This window comes from Furipterus horrens, unplaced genomic scaffold (genome assembly GCF_987537825.1).
Source record: "Furipterus horrens unplaced genomic scaffold, mFurHor1.1.pri manual_scaffold_17, whole genome shotgun sequence".
NCBI classification, from domain to species: Eukaryota; Metazoa; Chordata; class Mammalia; order Chiroptera; family Furipteridae; genus Furipterus; species Furipterus horrens.
Genome location: NW_028327187.1, coordinates 98,944,631 through 98,970,242, shown reverse-complemented (window position 1 = coordinate 98,970,242; position 25,612 = coordinate 98,944,631). Strand labels below are relative to the sequence as shown.

The 25,612-nt window shown below is 39.9% G+C and overlaps 1 protein-coding gene across 2 annotated transcripts in view; it reads right to left on the bottom strand.

Moving 5' to 3' along the window:
• The window catches only part of DMD (dystrophin), a 1,939,482-nt gene that overhangs the window by 632,485 nt on the left and 1,281,385 nt on the right, over positions 1-25,612 (bottom strand). For both annotated transcript variants that reach the window (XM_090265340.1, XM_090265335.1), the window contains one exon: positions 15,008-15,116. In XM_090265340.1, the coding sequence (XP_090121466.1) occupies positions 15,008-15,116 (109 nt within the window). The remainder of the gene's footprint in view (positions 1-15,007; positions 15,117-25,612) is intronic.

Genomic DNA, 25,612 nt, shown 5'->3' with positions numbered 1-25,612 from the left:
ATTTTTGTAAATAAAGTTTTATTGGAGCACAGTCACATTCATACCTTTAAGAACCATCTATAAATGCTTTTGTACTTCAATAGCAGTCGACTTTCTGACCTGCAAAGCCAAAAAAATTTACTATTTGGGCCTTAACAGAAATAAAATTTGCCAATCTCCAATCTAAGACCTTCCTAAGTAATTTATATCATTAACTTATATAGCACTTATTGAAATAGTGTATTCTATAAAATAATAATTTACTTTACAAAGTAAGGAATTTTTTGGCCCCAAATTACATCTTCCAAGCTTCAAAAGGCATCCCCGAATTGCAGTGTGCTATGACTTGGTGAATAAATTCCAGGTCTCATTAGTGTAGTTAGAAGTACAATGGACCAGAAATAGGAAGATAAAACGTTCTGTCATTAATTTCAAGCTATACTACCAATGTACAGTAATCAACACAGTATGGCATTGGTAGAAAAACAGACATATAGAACAATGGAACAGATTAGGAAGGCCAGAAATTACCCCACACTTTTATGGTCAATTAATCCATGGGAAGGGAAGGGGGAAAAAGGAACTATTATATATTTCTTCCTACTGAAATAACTTCCATAACTATAGCATCAAGGGTGCCACTGTTTCAGACCAAAGTCCATGCACATAGCCTTAATATAAGACTTAGATGTCAAGAGAAGAAAGGAAGGGGGAAGAAGGAGTATTGTTGTTGAATTTTATTGTGGAAAATATATTACAGAACAATGAAAAGTATGGCAGAATCAATTCCAAAGGCTATGGAGTTCATTGCACCCTCTGCACTACCAAGGCCAAGTACGTTTAGCATGCAGAGTGGACGCAGGCATGAACTTGAGGAAAATACCATCTTAGGGCCATGCTGGGTCCACTAAGTAGCGGGTGATCTTTGGGATGACAACTCTCTCTAAGCTTTCCTTTCCTTTTATGGTAAAAAAGATAAGAACGTGGTACCCATCTCATAAAGCTATTGTAAGATTAAATGGAACAATACACAAAGAATATTTAGCCAAATGCCTAGTACAGAGCTATGCACTAATGCATGTTAGCGCTACAATAAATATTAGGTATGGTCAGGTCAATGCAAAAGCCAGGGGAGAATAACTGAAGTAAAAGCAGGCATTATTTTTTGGGGAAAAAAAAAAGTATGATATGCTTAAGTATTACTGGGAGAGAACCAGACTGTGAGACCTGAGAGGCCCCCTAACAGAGTTAAACACGAAGTGACAATATTGTTTTGCCTGATTTACATCAGACTTTTGTTGTTAAAGCACATTTTCCTCAATAGGCTCAATATGAAGCATTTATTCACCCAGATAATAGATACAAATCCAGGCATTCAAATGTTGCTTGGAGTCAGAGAGCACGATGGAAATCCCCGGAATCACAGAGATTTGTGTCTATAAACCTGCTTATTACATTCGCATTCAAGGAGGTTGGAAGGGATAGTGTCAGCTTTTTAACCAGAATCTTTCCATTACTGCTCCCTGTTGGGGTTGCAGCACACGCTGTGAGTGACCTCCAGAGATCCTCAAGCTGTATGCAGAGAGCAAATTGCATCTGAAAGCTTTATTAGAAGAGTTTATCTTTCAGCTGGTGAGGGTGGGTGTCAGCCGTACTGGCAAAAATGAAATTCCTTGTGAAACTGGGTCTTGACCTTGAAGAAAAAAAAAATCTCAATTCAAAGTGTACAATTCAATTCTGAGTTATGTCCTTCTTTGTTAAACATGGAGTGCAGGTCCAAACGAAAAAAGACATGTTTCACCTTAAACACATAAGAATCAGTGAGAAAAATAATAAGATTTCTCTTTTCATCTTGCTGTATGTTGTCACCAAATCATAGGGTTAAAAAAATATACTAATAATCGATGAAGCAATTTTCTTACTCATTTCAATACAAGGAGGAAAACTACATCCCCCATTTATAATCCACAGTAAACATCACAGGGAGTTTATTTATATTGTTTATCCATAAGTTTTCTCAAGAGCAAAGAATCATCCTGGAAAGCTAAAGTGACACTGGAGATTGACTAATATGTTTTATTTCAATATCATCTCCTACTTTTTTAGTGGCATGTTATTCAGTTCCTGCTTTTTAATGTTGGAGAACAAGGACTTTTCTGAAGTTGGAATAATTATCCAGAATTGAAGGTATTATAATTTTGACTTTTTCTCTTGCAGGTCTATATTGCAAGTTTGGCACTGGTCCAATTAGTACTGTTAGGGATTTTGCCTCAATATTAGAATAGCTAGATTGAACATCTATTTCATCAACTCATCATGGACTGGCAAGCACCCTGGAATATAAAATTAAAACATACTTCCTTCAAAATATTGAAGAAAGGAGAAGAAATAAACTATATAAATTTTAAGAGGAAGAGAGCATGTTACACTGCAGAGGTTCTCAAACTGGATGGCAGGACGCAGCCAAGAATGAGTTAAGGGATGAGATGAGGGGTAGAGTTAACCTACAAAATTTGCATTAAAGCCACAGCATAGTCCTACTTGACCAATAATGTAGTAGTAGAAAATCAGGAAGTACCACTGAGAATATGAGGATAAACATATCTGTCAGCTGTGTCTAAGAAGAAAACATTGATATATGTAAGAATACTGAAGAGCACTGAGATCAAACTCAGAAGATGTGCGTTGGAGTCCAATTCTTCCATGAAACAGCCAAACAAGCATATAATCACTTAATCTGTTTTGGTATTATAATGACACAGTCAGTTGACTTATCTGAACCAACTCTGTTGTGTATTGGATTAAAACATATTAAGTATACCTACTATATGCTAGTCATTGAATAATAGCTGCATGCATTGATAAACAAGATATACAATAGGATCCTCTTGGAACTTACAGTCTATTAGGAAATAAAAACTAAGTAATTACATAAATAATGTAGTAATCAAAAACAATGATAAGAATACGCAAGAGAAAAATATGTTCTAAGATTGTATAATAGGAGGCACAAGGAAAGAGCCTTGTGGAATAGCTGAGACCTGAAGGATGAGTAAGGGGAGATGTTATGCTGGCAAGAGAGCAGATGTGGAAACCCTGAGCCCAGGAAGAAGCAGACATACTAAAGGAGCAGAAGAAAGCCTGAGAGGCTGGGTTTTGAGCAAGAAGGGGTACAGTAGAACAAGAAGAGTAGGCAGGGGAATGATCACAGAACACCTCGTGGGCCATGTTAATAATTTGATGACTTCTTCTAAAAGCAATGGGACACCATTCAACAATTACAATAGAATAAGATTTACATTTTACATTGTGATTCTTTGTGGAATATGTTTATACATGGAATGGCCTAGAGGGAGGTAAACCAAATCAGTTAGGAGGCATGCATCCAGGTAAAATATAACGGCAGCAGAAGGAATGGAGATGGATAAAATACTCTGAAAGACATTTAAGTAATAAAATCGTTTGGACTTGGTGGTTGATGGAATGAGGAAAGTAAGGTTAGAAAGAGGTCTCCATCCAGAATGACTTACTGGTACTGGCTTGAGTGGATGGTGTTACCATTTGCTGAGATAGGAAATAGAAGAGAAGAGAGGGGAGAGTAAATTCACTAGATCAGTTTTGGATGTGGTGGATTTCTGGAGTCTGGGAGATAGCCAAGTGCAATGTTAAGTCAGTTGTTGGATATATGGGTTCTCTTGAACTCACTTCAATCTGCATTTCCAGATAGAGGAGGCTGAGCCACCTGGGAAGCTGAGAAAGAGTAGCCTGGGAGGTAAGAGGAAAAACAGAGTGTGGTAATATCCACGTGAAGGGACAGAAGAAATGTTTCAAAACAGTAGTGGCCAAATGCATTAAATGCTGCTACGAGTTTTTATAAGATGAGGATGGGAAAGTATTTTAGTGTAGAGATTATTTCTGGCCTTAGGGTATTTTCCATGGACTGAGGAAGAAACACAGTCACACTGCAGTGAGAGGGAGAGAGAAAGACAGGAATATATATATATATATATATATATATATATATATATATATATATATATATATATATATATATGACTGTTTATGGAAAAGTGGCTGTGAATAAGAGCAGAGAGATCTGTCAGTGCCTGGAGGAGAACATGTGACTGAGGCAGACCACTTCTAGATGGGGACACACATGAGCAGGTATAAATGCTGACAACATCACCTGAGTCCATCTAAGGATACTTTATATAGCCAGGGAAACATTTTTGGGTGTCCCATTATAGAAGGATATGACTAGTTAAGCTAAAGCGTGGCAGAAAAATATGAGGTACTCTAATAGTTCTCACATTTAGTATGATATCATCATATAAAGGTATAGAAAGCCTGTGCAGATGTCATGTGACTGAGTCAAGTGTAGACCAGTAATTATAGAATGGTGTCCGATTCTGAAGCTCACAACAGGAAAGCAATATGGAACACACACTTGCGAGAGAAGAAGGGTGGGGACATAGACACCTGTAAACATTTGCAAAAAAGAGGTGTGTAAACATTTGAAAGACAGCTGCTTTGTTGGTTGGCCATGGGGACGCACCTGATTTATGTGAGAGAGGGGGTTTGAAGCAAGATTGAATAACAGACTTCAAAGACCATCTAAATGTACAGTGAGAAGAAATGTTCTTTGCTGAGTACAAAAAAAAAAAAAGATTTTACAGTGACTGGAACTTGGGTCAGGCAGCTCAATGAATGACTCAAGTATAACAATAGCATTGAAACTCCACCTACTCTTGATTTTTAAAGAAGAGAGGGGGCAGTTAAGCACAAGATTGCTTCAAAAAGAAAAAGAGCTTTCCTGAAGATAGTGGAGCAGAATGAACGACCCCTCCAAGACCTTTCAGATCACTATCTTATTGTCTCCAATTGAAGTGCAAACTGCTACGGGTTCCTTTGGGGATCTCCTTTCTTTCAGGGTCAAGTTATGTTCAGCGTCTAAAGGATTCCGCGCAGTTTTAGGACACACTAGGAATATACAGAGAAGTCTTACTTTTGTGGGCTGTGGGGCGCCTATTCTCACAAATATGTTTAAATAGTTCTAATTTCCCCGTGATAATAACTTGAGAAGAAATTCCAGCCAAGGTTCCTTTTTTTTTGGAAGGAGACAAGTAAGAAAGCTAAGGTAATTGTACTGTATTAAACCCTTTATTTCTGTTAAAATGCAGGATGTGGGTAACTGAAAACTTTCTAACGATCAGAATACTTCATTCAATCATGGACGCTATCCTCCTCCTCCTCCACACACTTGTGCACACACACCACGCGGAAATGTCCAGGAATGCTTCCAGCAAGCACTAGAAATGATGAATTAGAGCTTCTCTTCCTTTGCCAGCTCAGACCCCAAAGCTTGGCTCTAACCGGAGGTGATAACCAAGCAATAAAACTGCCAGAAGGTTAAGAGAAAGAGAACAAAAAGGAACTTCATCACCACAAAACGGATAATAACATCTAAAGATTCTAGTTCGTACAGTCTATCACTGTCCTGGTTAATAACAGTGACACCTCTGTTGTATCCTTAACCAGGCACTGTTGTTGGAGAACTTGGCCTGGAACCAGGGACCCCCGCTGCCTACATAAGAAAGACTCCTTTCTGACCAATGTGAGCAATACCAGGGCATCCCCAGCCAGGATTTACTGTTGTCATTCTCCTTTGTACACTGTGACACATCTCACACTTCAAGCACCCTCACCTCACTGGAGCATACAAATATGATTCAATTAATTGATTAATTGATTGCTGCCAAGAGAGGAAGAATCCCTGACCAGGGCTCTGAAATGTTCTGGGGAGGGCCTAAAATTCATTTCTTATCCTCTTTTTATAATTGATTAAGGGACTTGACTTATTTAGGTACAAAATATTACTCCTGGTGCATCCAAGTCAGAGAATATTTTTGCGGTTTAGCGGTTTAACGTGGAAAAACAACCATGGCATAGTGTGTCCTAGGCGTTTTCAGAAGAGAAAGACATGGCTCCACGGAAACTGATGTGCCTTATCTGAAAGCTTCAGCTGAAGCAGAATCAACAGTAGGCAACACAGCCGAAACAAGAATGGGTCTGGGTGGCGTAGGGGCCCAGGGCAGGCCATGCCACAATATCCCATCACGGCATCCTGATAACTTTCACTGAAAGTTACTTGACAAGCAGACAGTAGGGGCAGGGCACACCGACTCCTGACTCTCCCTGTCTCCTTGAATGCAGGAAATCTATCTCCCTGTGAAAGGGACCCTCCTCCTTGTTCCAAAGGGACTCAGAGAGAGACCCTTATCCCCAAAGTTAAGGGAACCACCCTGTATAAAGAAACCAGATTTCTTCCCACCAATTTTCTACCAAACTCTCTTTCTGTTTGGATTCTCTACTAATGAGCACCCAAGCTTACATTTCTTTGTCCTGGCAATTCTTCACAAATTTATTTATTTATTTTTTGCTTAAAAATAAAAAATCTGGGCTACTTCATCACTTCTTTGGATATCATTTATAATCTTCTGTGCATATGTATTAAATTGTTTTTCTTCTATTAATCTTGTCTTGTGTCAATTTTATTAGTCCAGCCTAAGAGCTCAAGATGGGTAGGAGGGTGACATTTCCCCTCTCTGACAATGACCCCTCTCCTTGTGTTCTCAGAAGCATGGGACCCAAAAGGGGAATAAAAATATAAGAACTAAATAACAGCTTCCTTCCTTCTTTCTTTATTGATCATTGCAGATAAATGGAGGTCATTTTCACAATAAATTAATAGTTCTCTCACAATTTAAATCAAACAAATAAATAGTAGTGCCAAGATATTTAAGCTCCAATTAACCTCATGTGTTTATCAAGCTGCCTAGATATTTAAAGTATCATTGAAATGGCTTTGGGATAATTTATTCAACTCTAGAGAGGGAAGTAAAGTTCAAATAATAAATGTACAAATAACCTTCTGTGTATCTGATATTTACATATATCCATCAAAAACTCAAATGAAGTATATAAATAAATCACTGCTCAATGTATGGTGTTCTGATTAATAGCATAGGCTTTGGAAGCACACAGTCCTATCTTTGAATATCCACTCTACCACTTAATAGCTTTATAAGCTTGGGTAAATTATTTAGCTTTCTGACCCTTGGTTTTCTCATCTGCAAAATAGAAGTCACAACATAACTTATTCAAAAGGTAAAAGCATGGCACTAACTCAAAAAGCTGTTGTATTAGTTGAGGTCCACCCAAAAGTAGACTCTAAGACAAGGACCTGAGTACAGGGAGTTTCATTGGTAGATGATACCAGCAAGCTGTGGGGTTAGAGTAAGGAAACAAATAGGAACAGAAAGGAAGTCTATAAAGTGCATGCTAATAAACAGGCTGTCACTGTGGGCAACTGTGGCCTGACCGCACTGAAGCCCTCTGGTGTGGAACATGCCTCAGAGCAGTCCTGCCACAAGTGAAGAAGATGGGATATCCATCCATCACCTCCTGTCCACTGAATGCTGTTCCAGGAATGGTGCTCTACAAGTGGGTGAGCTTTTCCTGCAACCAGAGAAAGCATCTGGGCAGAGCCACAGGTAGTTGAGTGTAGAAGCCTGTGTAGATCAAGAGCAAAGCGGACTTTCTGAACACTTTGGCAATCCAATATGGAGTCAATGTCAGCCATGAATGACAGTTATGTCAAGTGCTATGTCAAGACTGAGGTAATGGGATATAATGGGAACATCCTTAGGAAGGGCCTGGAATGCCCAAAACTACAAGTCTGGGCACTTGGATAAGGACTCCATTGAGACACAGACATGAGTGACACCTCCACCCTGGGTGGGCTATAAGAACTCCGACCACCCAAATATTGAGCCTGGGTGTACCACGGGTCACACTCAGAGCCACTTCACCTGCCACCTGCCACCACCTGGCTTGAGATTGACAACCCCCTCTCTGACTGTGGACACCATAAGAGACTGGGACTTCATGCCAGATGCTGGCTAGCTCTGCTCACTTCTATTGCGTAAGCCCCCCATCTCTGTGTGCTCCCTGCGTGTGACTTTACTGGCTTACTGGGGAGGTTTCCCCTAATACAGCTGACCTTGTGGAAAGACACAAACGTGTGTAAGACTCTCTTTGAGGGTGCCCCTTTGCTCAAGACAAAGCCTCAGGGTTTCCAGAAAGTACTAGTGCTGAGGGGGTACAGATAAGGCATTAAAGGCCAATTTTGGTCTCCCTTGTGATTTTGTGACTAAAGTGTTACTGGAACACAGGCTGTTTATTTACATATTGTCTACAGTTTGGCTGCTTTCAGAATAATACAATGGCAAAGTTAATCACATGATCCACAATGTGGAAAAAATTTACTATTTGGCTCTTTACCAAGAGTGTGTTGAACCCGTTTCTCAGTGGTAGCACAACTGAGATTAGAATTGAGGCTTCTTGACCTCCCAGGGCAGCACTTTTCTAATTACACTTCCTCTCCCCAAAATTAATTACAGGAAGAGATGGCTTTATCAGTGTTTAATCAACGAGAAACCTCCATTAACTGGCGCTTCTATGTGTGTGTGTACATACACACACAATGGTCATTCATTTCAAAGTTACTGCCCTGGGACATTTGAAGAACTCCAGTATTCTGATTTGGAGTGTTCACATTAAGTATATTCTGTATGCAGCTCTCGAAAATGCTAAATTGGGTATTGTGGAATGTGACTGTTCTCAGGCCTAGCAGCTGTGATTAAGAAAAGGATTCACGTTGACATTTACAACCAGATTTGCTGGCTCTTCGCCTCCATCTGCCATGCAGGCCTTTCATCCCATGCAAAGTCCTAGCTACCTAAATGTTTCCGAGAGTCTCTAGGGAATCTCCCCACAGGCCTCTGAGCTGCTCTTCTAGGCAAATACTGCCTGGGCTACGTGCACTGTCCACTACTTGAACTTCCCAGCTCCACAGTCTTTGGGGGTGGGGAGGGGAGAGGAATGGCCGTGCTGAAATAACATGGAGTCCCCTTTGGCATCCACAGTGCTGGCTCTCACACAGATTTCATTCTGGGTTGCGTGCTGGTATGGGGACGCACTCCTACTCTGCTCCCCATAGGCTGAGGGCAGTAGTTCTTATTGTGCAGTCCCAGAAGCAGCAGCGTCGCCATTGCCTGGGGACTTTTAGAGATGCAACATCTGAGATTCATCCTATCTACTGAACCAGTAACTCTGGGGTGGAAGCCCAACAGTCTGTACTTTAGTAAGAAATGTGTGGTTTCAATGTATGGTCAAGTTTGCGAAGCACAGACATAAGACATTGGATAAAGACCACTACTTTCATCGGGGCTTCCCCAACCCATTTTTCCAGTGTGGCACTTTGTGTGTAAAGATGGCCCTAATAAAGCCTCCCATCCCTGTCCGGGGGCCCATGTGCTATGACATGACAGCTTCTCCCTTCAGGAAGTGAAGTCAATGTCCAAACTCCTTAAATCTAGGCTGCCCTTACAACTTGCTTTGGCCAATAGAATCTAGCAGAAGTGACATATGAATTCTAGAATCTAGGCATCAATAGGTACTGGAGCTTCTACTCTTACCCCTTTGAAACACTGTTCTGTCCTTTGAATGCTACACAGTCCAGCCCAGTTCAGCCTACTGGATGATGAGAGGGCTTGTCCAGAGTTCGCAAACTAACAGTCGGCTATCACATACCTGAGTGAGTCCATTTTAGACCATCTAACTCCTTTGAGTTGCCAGATAATTGCATGCACACGAATGGCCCCTAGCAAGGCCTTTAGAATAACTATCCAGCTAATCACAGCCCAATATGCAGACCCAAAGAATCACGACCAAGTAAATAACTCTTGTTTTAAGCCATTACATTTGGGGTGTTTTTATGCAGAGATAAACAACTGATACACTCAGGTATCTAAGCAACTGATTGGAAAGAAGTTTTTCTTTTCCAGCATTGACTATTTTTCCTATAAAATTAAACAATTTAAACAGCTCAGGACCATTTTATTCACATATTATATTAATGATTTAAGTAAGCAGCCACAAGGGAGCTTGGTTTGGTACTTTTCAAAAGACACTCGGGCCTCGCTTTCCACACCTATTAAGGAATATTCTACCAGATGATAATTTCAATGATTATTCAAGGCTCAGAGTTCTATCATTGCAAGAGGTTCAGAGTTCTAGGATCTTAAGAAACTCAAATGGAGTCAACTGATGTCTTCTACTCCTTAAGTAGAAAAGACACAGCAACTTATCTCGCTTTTATTCCCCACGCATCCAAGATTGAGTTAAATAACGTTAACTACTGGCTAGCTGCCTCCATATCTACCAGTTCTATTAGGCTCCTGGACAGAGAGAGAGTGCAAGGCACAGCAAAAAACACAGCACAGCACGGCAAGGCTTTGGTCCCTGACACACTTGGACTGGAATCCTGGCTCTGTGTCTTCCCAGCTGCGTGTCCTTAATCTAGCTATTTCCCCTCCAAGCCTTGGGATTCTTTCTTTTAAAAAAAAATTGCTTATTACCATATGTTCTTTGTAATTGTTTTGAAGATAAATACATATATGTAAAAGCAGCTCGCACAACAGTGAAATGGAAAAAGCTTACTACGGTGAATTATATATTATATTGTATTACAACATGGTACGCGAAATAATTGCATATTGAAGCCATCTTACAAATTAGATTTTCCTTTTTTATGCTGTATGTATTTCTGCTTAACTTTCTGGAAGTCAGAAATGTAAATAATTCTTAACGGTGATAGTTAAGTCACCATGTTAAAGAAAAAAGAATGCTTTATTTGAATAAAAGTAGCTCTGGATCTACCTGAATCCCTACTGATTCTTTCATTCAACATTTGTGCATTTAACCTTTTTGCTTGATGCCCAGCTCTGTGGAAGTTTACTACAGGGGAGGAAAGACCCCTGCTTTTGAGAGAATTGCTCTCTCCTTCCCTTCTTCTCCATCTCTGGCTCAAGTTCAGCCAGCTATCACCGATGGGTTGGAACTGAGAACCCCAGACTCTCCCTACTGGCAGTAACATGGAGGGAGGAAGTGGTAGGCAAGGAGCAGTAGGAGGAGATGAGACTCTTCAGTGGGGGAGGGGAAAGTAGGGCAGGAGATATGAAAATGTTATCTTCCCCTGTTTTGGCCAAATGTTCACATGTTCCCCTGCCCTCTGCTCTGGTCTCACTGGGTCTCCTTAATATTCTTCTGTCTCACTCCAGTTCAAGGCCTTTACTCTTTTGGTTGTCTCTCTTCCTGGAGTACATTCCTCCAAACATATACATGGCTCACGTGCTCACTTCTGTCAGCTTTCTGATGTTCTCAAACATTCTCTTGATAGAAATACTTCCCCGACCCTACCATAGATAGGTATGTTCCCCTTAGCTCTCCCTTTGATGCATCTCCTTTTTTCTTTTCTTTCTTTTTTAAGTTTCTATTTATTTACTTTTTGAGAGGGGAAGGGAGGGAGAGAGAGAGGGAAAGAACCATCAATGTGTGGTTGCCTCTTGTGCACCCCCAACGGGGGACCTGGCCCACAACCCGGGCATGTGCTCTGACTGGGAATTGAACCAGTGACCCTCTGGTTCACAGGTCAGTGCTCAATCCACTGAGCCACACCAGCCAGGGCTCCTGTTTTCTTGTTATTCATAACTGTGTTTCTCAAACTTCAGTGTGCACACAAATCACATGGTGATTTTATTCAAATGCAGATTATGATTTACTGGGTTTGGGGCGGGGCCTGAGACTCTGTATTTCTAACAAGTGCCTGTTTGGCATCAATCTGTGAACTGCAGTCTATAGCACTTAATATCAAGATAGTATCCATTCTCTTCTTTTATTATTGTCTTTCTCTTCCAATCAGAGTATATGTTTCATGAAAGGAGGGACTACCTTATTCTATTTTGCATCCTCAGTACGCAGTATGATGCCCAATATGTGAAAATTACTCAATAAATATTTATTAAGTGGATGAATTATATATGTTGCTGGAAATAAAAACTGGAATTTAGAATTTATCTTCCATTAGAAAGATTATTGCTATATTTAAGAACTTTACGGGTGGACGAGATTACTGCGTTCTGGTTTTGTAATGTGTCTATCATGACTAAAGCCATTTAAACAGTTAAATGGGGGCATAAGCCCATAATTATGTTAAGAGTTCAACAAACTTAATAACACATTGTTCGAACCCCATCTCTTTACAGAATTAGTTTATCATACGAAAGAAAATTAGAGAACAAATGCCAATATATGATTCGTTGGCAGCCGTCCGTCTCGAGAGACAATGGTGTAGCTTCTTAAGAGTCTATCTGCACCGCCGAGAATGGTTGTGCAGTCCGACTCGGGAGTGACACGGTATCTGTCTCCTCCTGTGTTGAATCGACATCTTGCGATGACGCTGGAGTGTCCTCTCCAGTGAAGCTGAAGCTACAGAGCCTGGGCAGGGTGATATGGAGGGTCTGCTGTTGCCCATGCAGCAGACCCCCCCTCTCTTCGCAGCTGAAGGGTCCAAGGGAAAGACGGAGTCAATACAGCTTGGCTTCAGGTGCGCCGCAGGAGTTGCCGGTGTTGACTACAACGTCAAACCGCCTTAGGGACTCCGGCTCCGGATTTTCTGTCGGGGTTTACTCCCTTAGCCTTTCCCCTGAAGAGGTATGCCGCAAGGCAGCGGAGGTTTTTTGGAGTCAGAGTTTTCCTTCTCTGATGTGCCCTGACTGGAAGATCGAACCAGCGACACTTAGCTTGCAGGCCAACGCTCAATCCACTGAGCCAAACCAGCCAGGGTTCAATATATGATTATATAGAGACAAACTAACGGGGTACAGAGCAGGAGTCTCCTGGTAATAGGGAAACACCAGAGCCAGAGTGGGCAGGGTGCTCTCCCTGGATGCCTGTGTGTCACTGGGAACTCTTGCCCTGACTGAAGATGGTGGCTGAAGGAGGGTCAAAGACACTGGGAACTGACAAAAATGGTGGACACTAACGCAGCATAGAACAAGCCAGATATGAGGTCACATAGGAAATTCGAAGCCAAGCATTTAAGTTAGGGAGGGCTGAAGGTTAAGGGAGAGAGAGAGGGATGAGGTCAGAGGATGTCTGCAGAGAAGGTCTGTACAGAAGGCAGCCACAGAGCCTACCTGCCTGGGAGACTGCCTGTATAAGATGGCAGCAGAGCTGATGGAGCTGCAGGGACCCTCCAGGCCAAGCACAGACACATGAGAGATGCTTGGAGCTGAACTGCGACTGGGAATGTTGAGTTACCAACTTCTGCTTCTCTGACGGATGTACAGAGAAGTCACTCTCTTGCCTCTGAGATGCCATGATCCAGTGTCACATGGCATATGTTTCCCTGGACCACTACATGCAGGCTGAGGACAGTGCACCCCAGATCCTGAAGGAGAGAGCTGCTGCGAGAGGGTGGCGACTCTGAAACCCACAAGTGTACCTTCCAGAGGGGATGGAGATCTATTTGTTCAGCTGACTTAAAAACAGACAAGGGATGGGGAACTTCTGGGCATTCTTTTGGCTTATAGCTTTCTGGGGAGCAAGGGAGGCTCTGGGTCTTGTGGGAGAACAGGGCTCTGAGCAGGAGTGCTCCCAGCCCTCTGGAAGTTGGAACCCTGCTAATTAAAACCTGTTTCCTTCAACACTAGTTACTGAGTCATGTAGACCGAAGGCACCAAGGGGCTGAGCCCCAATTTGCACAGTAACAAAACTATGCATATCTTCTGAGGGTACCAAAAATTACAGGTCATAAAAAGAAATAAACCTGGTATAATTAGTTGAATATAAACCCTGATAGAGCAATTTTACTGTCCCAGATTGATTAAAAAAAAAAAAAAAAGGAATGCTTGCACATCTTCTCAAGTCTCCAATGTCATTAAATTCAACTCTAATGACTATTCGGAAACCCCAGGGACCCACGAAACACTGTCCCCATATCGTATGGCTTCCTTTAACACAGGAACTATTTGTGTCTTCTGTTGAACAATTATTGGGCTGCCCTGGGTGTGCTCTTTCCAGCATGGTATATTTCTACTTGATATAAAATAAAATCATCTTTGAAGAACTAGTCACCATGCTTTAATACTTTAATCATTTGACCTTTGGAAAAGTAGACAAGGCAAAAAAAATATAGCAAAGGACTTTTCTGACTCCTTACCCCTGAGCCAATGCTAACATTGTCACGAGATTTTATGCATACCTTGTACTAACAAATGAATAGAGTGAAATAGAATATACTGAAAACATGCAGAAAAATAAAAATTGAAACTACAGTAAAATGAAGAAGCGTTCCTCCCTTAAGTCTGCTTGTGGCAGTCACAGTCCATTTTTCTTTTTTGAACTAAAAATGAAAGAGCTCTTAAAATTGTTTTGAAATGGGACAGGGGGCAGTGCAAGGAGGACTTTGTTTCCGTGGTTTCAGGGATTTGTATTGGCATATTTGAAGAAGAGTGCCTAAATGACACAGGATTTGTTGAGGTGGAACCCTGTCAGTGGGGACTCTGGTGCTCCTTTCCATCCTCCTTCTCAGGTACAGCACACCCATCCCTGCTGTTGGGAGTATACTGGTTATGAACAGTGTTCCTCAACTAGCAACTGTTTTTGGCCCCAGAAAACACTTCTAAGGTCTCCTTTTCCTCCCTGTGGTCAGCCTGTGGGCAATGACGAGCTAGGTCAGGAAGACAAAGTCCAGGCCCTCTCCCTGCAATTCAGGACAGCTCTGCAGAGCCAGCCCAGTTTAAGGCTCCGGTTGACTGGTCTGATGCCTCTGTCACAGTCAAATCACCCTTCAGCCTTTTTGCCATCTACTTCCTTGTGCTTTTCTTCATCAGAGGCATATCTCCAGAAAACACACTGCAATCTACTTTTGTGGTCCAGCACTCTGAATCGGAGTGCATTTCCAAGGAACCTACTCTAAGGCATTGTGTCTAGTCAATAACACAAAGGTTTATTCCTGTTTCCAGAATTACAACCAATTTTCCCTTTCACCCACAGATTGTCTCACTGTTGTGCTTTTGAGCAAATGGCCACAGCCCAAGAGAATGTGATTCAGCATACTTACAGGCTCCACCAGTGGTCAGTCCGGGAGCAGGGCCGGGCTGCTTTGCCCTCAGCTCTTGAAGTAAATGGGTTACCGCCTTCCACTCAGAGCTCAGATCTTCTAACTTCCTCTTTAATAGAAAAGCATACATGTTATTTATTTGATTAACATCTTGAAGATAACTTAATTCATGAAGTTATTAATTCATTTTGTTAATACATTATTGTATTTCTATTGTATTTTACTTGTAAATTAATTATTGTGGGCAGAATTCCTTTTAAAGGTTTCATAATGATTTTAGCCAACCACCCTAGAAATATTTATCAATTGTTGGCTGCATACGGGCTTTTGTTCCAGGCACAATTTCATTTGAAGGAAGTAGACTGCAAACATTAATAAAAGCAAAACAAATAAAGCACCAAAAACACAGTGTCACCTCAGCAATTGCCTTGACTCTTTTAAATAGTATCTTGTGTGGCTGCATGTGAGAATTATCCAGAAACTATTAAAAATATCCTAATGCCCTGGCTCCCCCCAGGTCAATTATTTTAGGATCTCTTGGAAGGAGTGGGGTAGGTATACATGAAAATATTCCATTCCAAAAGCACTTTACATATTGTATGCGGGTGATTAGTACTGATGAATTATGGTGGGGGCAGGCAATTTTTTGAAATATGCATGTGAATTTTGTTGTTATATAAAATCACTACAAATTGAAAACTACTTTGAATTTTTTAATGAAACTTTGATTCCTTATCTTAGAATGTAGCCTTCGCTGTTTTTATGAAAGATAAAGGCACTTTATGCACAGCTTGTGAAAAACGGAATTTTACGTGTCCCACATACACTGTGTTCAAAGATGAATTATTACCCCAAAGTGGAGGAAAAGATGTCAGGAGACATCCTTCATCTGTCAGTCCTTTCAGGGACTGTCCCACCTGCAGGTGGCTGCCTTGCCCAAGGGCATGCCCTTCCCAGGGCAACCCTCATTCAATGACTGATCAAGGTGAGGTGATAAAGGCTCAGTCAATGTGGCTCGGAGCAGGACAACTCTGAAGGGCCGTTTCCGCTGGTGAGCAGCCTGCGGAGTCAGCCAAGCCTGTATAGGTCAGTCATGTGCTGCGATATGTGTTTCAGAACCGGCTGTGTTGGAGTGGGTGGGGAAAGGCCTCAATTTCAGTGTTTGCCTGTTTCTGTGGTGCAGTACTTCCCTTAGCCCCTTTTAAGTTACCAAGATAATGTCAGTGGCTCCCAAAACACCTGACAATTTGACAATAGGCTCACACAGAGCAGATACAAGCTGGCTCCAGCACACCACTGGGTAGCCATATGATTATAGTAACCCTCTCTTATCTGGGGGAGATATGTTCCAAGACCCCCAGTAGATGCCTGAAACCATGGATGGTACCAAACCCTATATATACTACCACTTTTCCTTATCGTACATATACATGATAAAGTTTAATTTATAAGTTAGGAGCAGTAAGAGATTATCATGAATAATAATAATAAAAGAGAATAGTTATAACATTATATTGCAATGAAAGTTACGTGAATGGCTTTGGGGCCATTAAATAAAATAAGGGTTCCTTGAACACAAGCACGACAATACTGTGACAGTAACTTCGATAACCAATGACTGCTAACTGACTAACAGGTAGGGAGTACATACAGCGTGGACACATGGGACAAAGGGATGACTCATGTCTCAGGCTGGGCACAGCAGGACGGTATGAGATTTCCTCCCATTACTCAGAACAGCACACAATTTAAAACTCATGAATTATTTCTTTGGAATTTTTCATGGACTATTTTTGGATCATGGCTGACCACAGGTAACTGAAACCATAAAAACCAAAACCGCAGATAAGGGGGGGACCACAGTACATACTGCTGGTAGAATGTGAGCAGGATGTCTGCTGGTTCTGGGCTGAGGCTTTTACAGTGCATGGGGGTGGGAGGTCAAGGCTGATGCGCTGGAACAATGACTCCCATGCTCTGGTCTCAGCAGCATCACCTGGGGGCCTTGGTAAAGCAGTGACAGCTGGACTCCAGCTCCAGTGTTGTAGATTCAGTAGGTCTTGAGTGGAGGCCCCAAACTGGCATTTCTAATAATTTTTCTAGTTGATGCTGATGCTGACTGTCCAAGACCAAAGCCTAAGGCATCTGTTATAGCTAATGAGTTACCTAAACATCTACAATGGAATGGATATGCACCATTCTTGACAAAAATAAAATAGGCCTCCAAATCATTTTCTATAGGGCTCAATTCTATTGAGGAACCACCGTTGAGAAAAAGCTGACAAAGGAATAAACACTAAAAGCTCATCTTTTCTTAATTTAACTGTTAGCTGTGCTTTTGAGGTTATTTATGTCTATTATGTCTGACATTATGTCAAACTTTCGCCAGAGTGCATGTTGTTAAACATTTACTATTCCATCAATGAATATAACTCTTTTTTATCTATTAAAACATTAAGTTTTCCATTGAAAAGCAAACAAAAATGCCTCTGATCAGTGAGCAAAACTACCACTGAAAGTTGTGACATGTGTAAGATATTAACCATGCTGACATCAGAGCTAAACACTGAGAATTGAAAACTGTGAAAAGCTAGTGAAGTAATGTATATTTGGTCCCTTGATTCTCCCACAAATTTTGCGGTGACTTCCCAAGGACAAATGTTAAGAGCAACTAAATAGTAATGATGCTGATAACAAAAGGTAGTAATAAATAATGAGGGAAGACAATGAACATAGAAGTAGATAACAAGAAAATGTAGAGACCTTGGTCATTTACTGAAGGGGTAACTACAGTATACAGTGAAGTCTCATCATACATTATTTAACTTATATGTATACGTGGGGAGGGGGAGAGAAGGGGAGGGGAGAAGAAGAAAGAGAGAGAGAGAGAGAAACTGATCAGAGATTGATTTAAACACTACTGGGATCTGCTTACAATTCTACTAGTAAGTATATGTTCCCAGAGGGAGTGAGCAAAGAGAGACTGGAGTTTGCTATCCCTACAGTTGGCTAAGGTCCCACATTGTTCTCCTAATGCAAGCATCTCACTGTGTTGAGTTTTGTTCTAATATTTAAAGGCATGCATTTACCCTACAATGTGGCTTCTAGAAGCAAATTAACTACTTCATCTAGGTCTCAACTGAAGAAACTGAACTGTATTGAACTTGATATTCCATGTGCATCATTTTGGAACAAAATAGTAATTAATGCTGATAATGAAGCCCCTGAAAATTAAGAAACATTGAAATTACATTGTGTCTTAGAATGAGAGGTCCTGGATTTCAATTGTAACTCATTACTGGTTTTGTGATCATTGGCAAATCAGACAGCTCACTCTGACTTATCACCCTTGAGACATGGATATAACACTACCACCTAACTCATAGCTTTGTTGGAGAAACTAAGGGAAACATTTTATGGGAAAAGAACTCTGTGAACTGTGAAGTACTATAAAATTGTTCGTTAGTCATTCTGCATTGCTTAATCAAGCAAATCAGAAGAGAGTCAGTAAAAGTGTTCACTAAAATAGTTAAAATGAAAATATTTCAAGTCTTTTTTAAAATCCTCACGCGAGGACACACTTATTGATTTTAGAGAGAGGGGAAGGGAGGGAGAAAGAGGGAAACAGAAACATCGATGTGAGTGAGATGTGAGAGAGAAACATTGATCTGGTTGCCTGTTCTACGTGCCCTGACCGCACCCTGACTAGGGACTGAACTCTGCAACCCATAGGCATGTGCCCTGACCAGGAATTGAACCTGTGACCTTTCAATTTGACCAGGATGAAAATATTTCAATTCCGAAAGGACGAGGTTTGGGTTACCCAGAAAATAACATGTTAATATATTTCATTTTCTTTTTTTAATACATAAATTCTGAACATTCTATTCATTTAGTTGAATGTTATGTTGTCCACTGCTATTTCCAGGTAGGTAAATGGGGTGTTACTATAACTTTAAAGGTAGAGATTTTTACAAAGTAACTGGTACCCTGAATGCTCCACAAACATCTGCAGGTACTGCCAAGTGTCAAAAATGCAATAAGCTCAGAAATGTGTATTTGGCAGTCTTCCATAGTTATTAGCAAATAACATTACAGAAAATGGCTATAGATTTCTATTTCAGTGGTCACAAAAACAGTCTTGCAATTTCTTCATGTTTTTTGTGTACTTCACAGTTGGAATTGATTATGTATGCATTATGAAAGGCCTTTTTGTTGGGCTGGGTTTGGCTTCCTGGTCCTCTGGCATGAGCCCATATTTTCTATTCTCACATCTTTTCTGTTAGGCTGTGAGGTTTTTTCAGGTGGCAGAAATGTTTGGCTGGAGCAACTAACACAGCTTTCTTCACATAATAAGCTTTAAGCAGTGCTCAGTAAAAATCTGTAAAAGGTAATGATTCACTAATCATGTCAACAATCTGTAAGCAAATTTAAAGTAACAAAATATATGTGTAAAGTCCAACATCTTTAACCCTTTGAGGGCCAACGTCACTGTGAACAACGCTTTCAAATTTTCCCAAAAGTGCCAGTGTTGCTCCCAATGACTCTTTTTTTTTTGATGGCTGTAGATATAAATAACAATGGAATAATTCATATTTTATGTTTTGCTCTCTTTTTGGTACCGCAGGTTATATATTGATATAATTTTTTCTCATGTTGATCCAAATTTCAAATTATGCATGGCACTCAACGGGTTAAACATACAATCAGAGGGATAATAGTTATTAAGCACTATTCTTGATCAGATTTTCAAACTTTTAAAACTTTGAATCTAATTTTACTTATATGTGGTATCTAATAAAATAAACAAACAAAACAGAAATAAGCTCATAGATACAGAGAACAATCTGATGGTTTCCGGATGGGAGGGGTTTGGGAGGTCTGGGTGAAATAGTCACTGGGATGTAAAGCACAGCATAGGGAATAGAGTCAAAACAGTTGCAAAATAGTTACAAAATTGTCACAGGGATGTAAGTTACAGAATAGTCATGGGGATGTAAAGTACGGTATAGGGAATACAGTCAACCATATTGTAATAACTAGGTAGGGTGTCAGATGGGTACTAGACTTATCAGGATAATCATCTTGTATGTTATATAAATGTCTAATTACTATGCTGTACACCTGAAATTAATATAATATTGTATATCAACTTTAATTGAAAGATAAATAAAATATATTTTTTAAAAGCATCTGCAACATATTTAAATATAGGAAGTAAAACCCTGGATTATGCTAATTGCAGACTTCAGCCTTTCCTCACAAGAACTCAAACTCAACAATCGAAGTAAACTCATATTTTACCTGGAGGGAGAATGTCTGAGGTCATTCTTATGAATTTAGTTTAAAAATTATTTTTAAATATTTTATTTATGTATCTTTAGAGAGAAGGGAACAGAGGGAGAAAGAAAGGGAGAGAAACATCAGTGTGTTGCTTCCCACATGCCCCGAACAGGGGACTGAACCTGCAACTCAGGCACATGCCCTGACTGGGAATCGAACCAGCCATCTTCGGCTTTGCAGGATGACACCCAACCAAGCTACACTGGTACAGGCAAATTTTAATTTTAATGTCAAACTTAGTTTCATGACAGGGGACTTTTGCAGCAGAGCATTATTTCTACTGTATATAATTAGCTTGGAAATGGTCATTAACTGTTAAGACAATTATATCAAACAATTCTGCTTCCCAATTCTATTATAATATGCAATATGAGCTTTTCCTTGTGGTCACTGTGATTCTCTGTATTTCATTAAAAATGCCCCTAATTTTGCTAGTGTAAAAGGGTGACTGCTCGTTGCCACTAAAAGAACCTTGACTGGAACTGAACTGAAATTCAGATATTTTCATTCAAGAACAAAAGTGATCCAAACTTATAGAAATAAGAGGAGCTCCCTAGAGAAAGATTCAATGAATAGAGTAGTCAAGCCTATTAGCCAAACCCAACCAAAATGTAACTCTTACACTATTAATGTCCTCATTGAAGGAGGATTTATTGTAAAATCAAGTGGCATTAACATACTTAGAAGTACGTAACATGCCCTAGGCTAGTCTAGACTCTTCACAATACTCAACAAAGTTCTGAGAACATAGCGGTAGCTCAATAAACACTTCTGACTGATTTAAAAAAAAGAGCAGAAATTAACAAGAAATATTTCTGAATATAGCTTTGTTTTTCCATTTAAAATAAAATTATTTTTAAACTCCATTAGTGTTTGGGGATTTTCAAAATTTAAAATCCTATAGAGTTTTTCTCTTGTATCAATGTTTGGCACGCAATTAATATGTGTTACATGAATACATGAACCTACCTATGGCTGTATATACATACACATAGGTAGGACCAGGACTGAAGTTCAAATTTTTAAAATGCTTGCTAAGTTCCAGCATGAATTACTGAGTCTAAATTAAGATTTCACCCCCAAATATTTCCTCAGAAACGTATAAGCTCATGTTAGAGCTTTATAATGTCTCTTGTGTCTCAGTCATTTTATTTTATTTTGAACAACAAAGTTGCAGAGTAGCCTGAAATAACCTCAAGAGATGTGAATTTGGGGATGCTTATGGAAGTAATCCAACAGACCTGTTTAAGTAAAAAGAAAAGGAGATGAAGAAAGTTGATGAATCATTAGGAACTATGCACAGGGTATATATAACCTCACACCAATGCTGAAAGCCAGTGTAAACAAGTCTTTTAGAAATAGTTTTAAAAAGTAAAACAATAAGTTGTTCTGATGGGGTGATAAATAATAAAATATCTTTAAAAACATGAAAAGATCATCTCTCCTAATATTTTGTGAATGGCTGCGAGGTTGGGGATAAAAATTGAAGTGATAACAAGGAGGAAGTAAAAATGGACCTACTGGTCACTGGCAGCTAGCTAAGATAGCTAAGGGATGGTCCCAACTGAGCATAAAAGACAATCACAGAAAATAAACTAGCCTGATATAGGGCCATGCCAGGGCCGTGTTTGACTGAGATAAAGCCAAGGTCACACTGCCACCACAAAACATGACTTATATGAGGCACTGCTACTTTTTTAACAGTGACAGACAGCTCTGCCCTGCTTTAATCCCCTCACCTTCTATATAAAAATTAAGACAGCCGGTCACCACACTGACTTTGTTTCCGGACAGCATCTCACCCAGAAATGGCTCCCGCTTCTCTAATTCATCCTTCCAATCTGCTAGCCAGCCAAACCCCGTGAGCGGCTCTTTCCAACGCCCTCTTAACTGAGATGCCCCACAGTGTTTCTGGAGAGTTCTCTCCCTTGCTTCAGTAAGCTAAATAATCCTTTTGGATTATATGTCCATTTCTAGTAGTCTTGGGACAGAAAACTTTAAGAGCATCACACAGGGACTCAATGCCATATGGCAAAGAACTGTGCAAGACACTGACCTCTAGAATTCTGGAATATACATATGAATAGTGGGAGTGAACTCACTTCATAAGACATAGATGTGGCAAAAGCAATATTTCTAATCAGTGTGTCATTTTCTAAAATGTGAGATTTCAAACTTGGAAGTGCTATTGCATTAAGATGTTAAATATAATTAGACATTTGGCAATCTCATCCATATTCCTAAGTATTTATGTCTACTGGTTGCTCAAATATCTATGATAAATTTTATCTCTGCAAAAAAGGGAGCACTCTCCTTATATTCAAGCATATGTGATTAGCATTTATTCAACCACTTGTAGTCTAAGACTTTGTCCTCAGTTGTAAAGCTAACTCCAATGTTTTTCAAAAAATGAATTCTGCTGCTCATGTATTAATAAATTATAAATTCTCTCAAATATTTACTTTCTTTCCATAATTCTTTTCCCAACTTTTTCCATTACCATTGTCATGGAAATTGTGCTCACCAAATGAGTCAATCAAAATGGACCTGTTTTTTGGGAGGGAGGACAGATTTATGTCTGTTATGTCCCTATTGCTTTCTGATGTTAGAAAATATAAGCTGTACTAGGCAAATAACTGACAGCCTTGGTTCCCATGCTGTCCCCCTACCCCCTGCCCACCTGCAGCTGCCTGAGAATTCCCCATGATAGTGAGGTACATCCACCTGAGCTCCATTTGGCCTTGATCAGCCCTAGACTCACAGCTGCAAGATAATGACTGAATTCAATACTTTCTTTTTTCTTCCCCCTATAAAACAGCCCCCTCCCTCCCTAGGAGCCCAGAGTCGGGCCATTCATGGCCTGGCTTCCTCCCTGCTTGCTAATTTCCTCGGTAAATTTCTTTTCTTCTGCTCAATGCGTCCTCATGTTTCTCTGAGTGACACCATTCTTGCAATAAGATCATATGCCTATAGATGATTTATAAAATCCAAATAATGTCATAATTCCAATATTTAATTGGGCAATACTTTGACCACATAGACAACACTTGACCTGTTATACCATAAATAAATCTTCAGAGAGACTTCCGTTGTGAGTAATACATTAAAAATTACCTGGCCAAAAAAACAAAAACAAACAAACAAAAAAAAACCAAACAAAAAAACTAAGGAAGTTATTAGAAATGTTAAGATGTTGATGCTAGCAGAACAAATTCATTGGGAGGAAAAAAAAGGAACAGCTTAATCTAGTTAATTAACAACAAAACAGCTGGGAAAATGAAACGTCCCTGGTTGTGATTGACTATAATTAAAAATTACTAATGATGCTGTCATTTTGCAGCTTATATCTCAGGAAATGATGCCTGGAAGATGATAACTGCTCTCGTGACCATTTTTCTACAGCAACTACTTTGTGTTAAAGGTTGGGGTGGAACTGTTGGGCCCAATACAGAGGGTCCTAACACCTTACTTTTTCTATTACATTTAAAAAGAATTCAGGGGATATAATTAAATATGTATTGAATTCATATTAGCAATATTTTTAAAAATAATCTGAAAAGTTAGCAAAGCAAACCAGCTGGTTTCACCTTATCATTTCAGCAAGTTACCAAGACATTTAAAATTTCATTAATGTTCTCAGTTCTAACACATACTAGTATTTTTAAATATTTTATGTGTTAAAAGTTTCATAGAAATAGTGTCCAAGAAGATGTCATCTATATGCTTAAGTTCAAAAGAGTTAAAGAAAATAATTTTAAAAACCAAGTAACGAATGGTTTATTTTTTGTATTTGCCAACATCGTTACTACTGATGGCAGCTGTTTTTGTTGCGTTATAACTGCTAAACTGGGTGCTATGGAGGACCTTGTCATTAATCTGTAGGAAATGAAACATATTAAAATTATTTCATCAACAGCATTATTGAAAAATACTACTACCACAGGTACAACTTAAGGAAAATGTGAAACAATTTAATTTATTCAACAAGTTTTCAACAATTTTTGACGTTAAGATGAAGGAGTGATTTACAAATTAAATGAGATGGAATTATGCATATGTGTGAGGGGAAGGGAGAGAGAAGGGAAGGGAGGAGGAGATGGAGGGAGAGGGGAAGGGAGGGGAGAAGGGAGGGAGAAGGGAAGGGAGGGAGAGGGGGAGGGAGAGAACAGGGGAGAGGAGAGGAGAGGGAGAAAAGGAGATAGAGGAGGGAGAGAGAGAGACAGAGAGGGAGGAAGGGAGAGAGAGAAGGGGAGGGAGAGAGGGGAAGGAAAGCAAAACAAAGATACTATATCTTCAATCACACCATTCTAAGATTTTACCATCTTTGAAAATTAAAGAAACCTTAGAGAAGTTGATGAAGTGAAGAAAAAAACGAGAAGAAAAAAAAAAAAACAAAAAACCCTAAACATAGATAAGCCCGCCTCTCAAATAGGGCTTCGCTTGGGAGGTGAGTGTTGGAGCAGAACAGACAGGCTGTCCGGTGCAGAACGTGGAGGTGCCAATAGACAGTTCATTTCCTATGCGACTGAATCATGCTTGGATGAGTCCTTAATTAAAATGTCTGCAAGCAGAGGACATATCATTACCTATTTAAATACACCAGCTTATGTATATAACATGAGAGATTTTCATTTTCTTTTTAAAGAATATCACTTTCTTCTTCATAATTATTACAGTTTCTAAATGTACCTACTCCCCTATCCTCTCCCCAGAAAACCAAACTTCTTTCATGAAAATGTTCTGTCGGCTACTGGGACACTTTTCCTTTCTATTAAGTGTTGAGAAAGCAGACAGTTAAGGGGAAAAGGCATTAGCAACAGCACAATTTAAAAATTTTGATATAGCAAATGAAAGTTGAAAACAGGCTTTGTTTATGTACTATAAGAGCAATGGATCACTCTCCAGAAAAATCATCCATAGCTTTAAAAAGCAGTGTTTGGTCCATGCAGGGATTTAAATAGTCCCCGCAGCCTGCAGTCTTATAGAGCTGGGCTCTGTGTTCTGAACTCTGAAGTCACAGTGTTTCTCATTACCACACCTCCAGCTAATTTCCAGGTGTCATCAAGGTCACCGATCAGAGCAAATGTTGCATGTGAATCAAGTATTTCTCTGCACCTCCAATGTTAATCTTGCCAGTTTATCACTATCAACCTGATATGTTTAATCTTCTCCAAACCTATGGGATAAACGGTAGAACTGGAAGGGATGTGACTTCAGTTCTGCTTCTCCCACATGAGCTGACGTGCGAGGAAATGGGGAAGG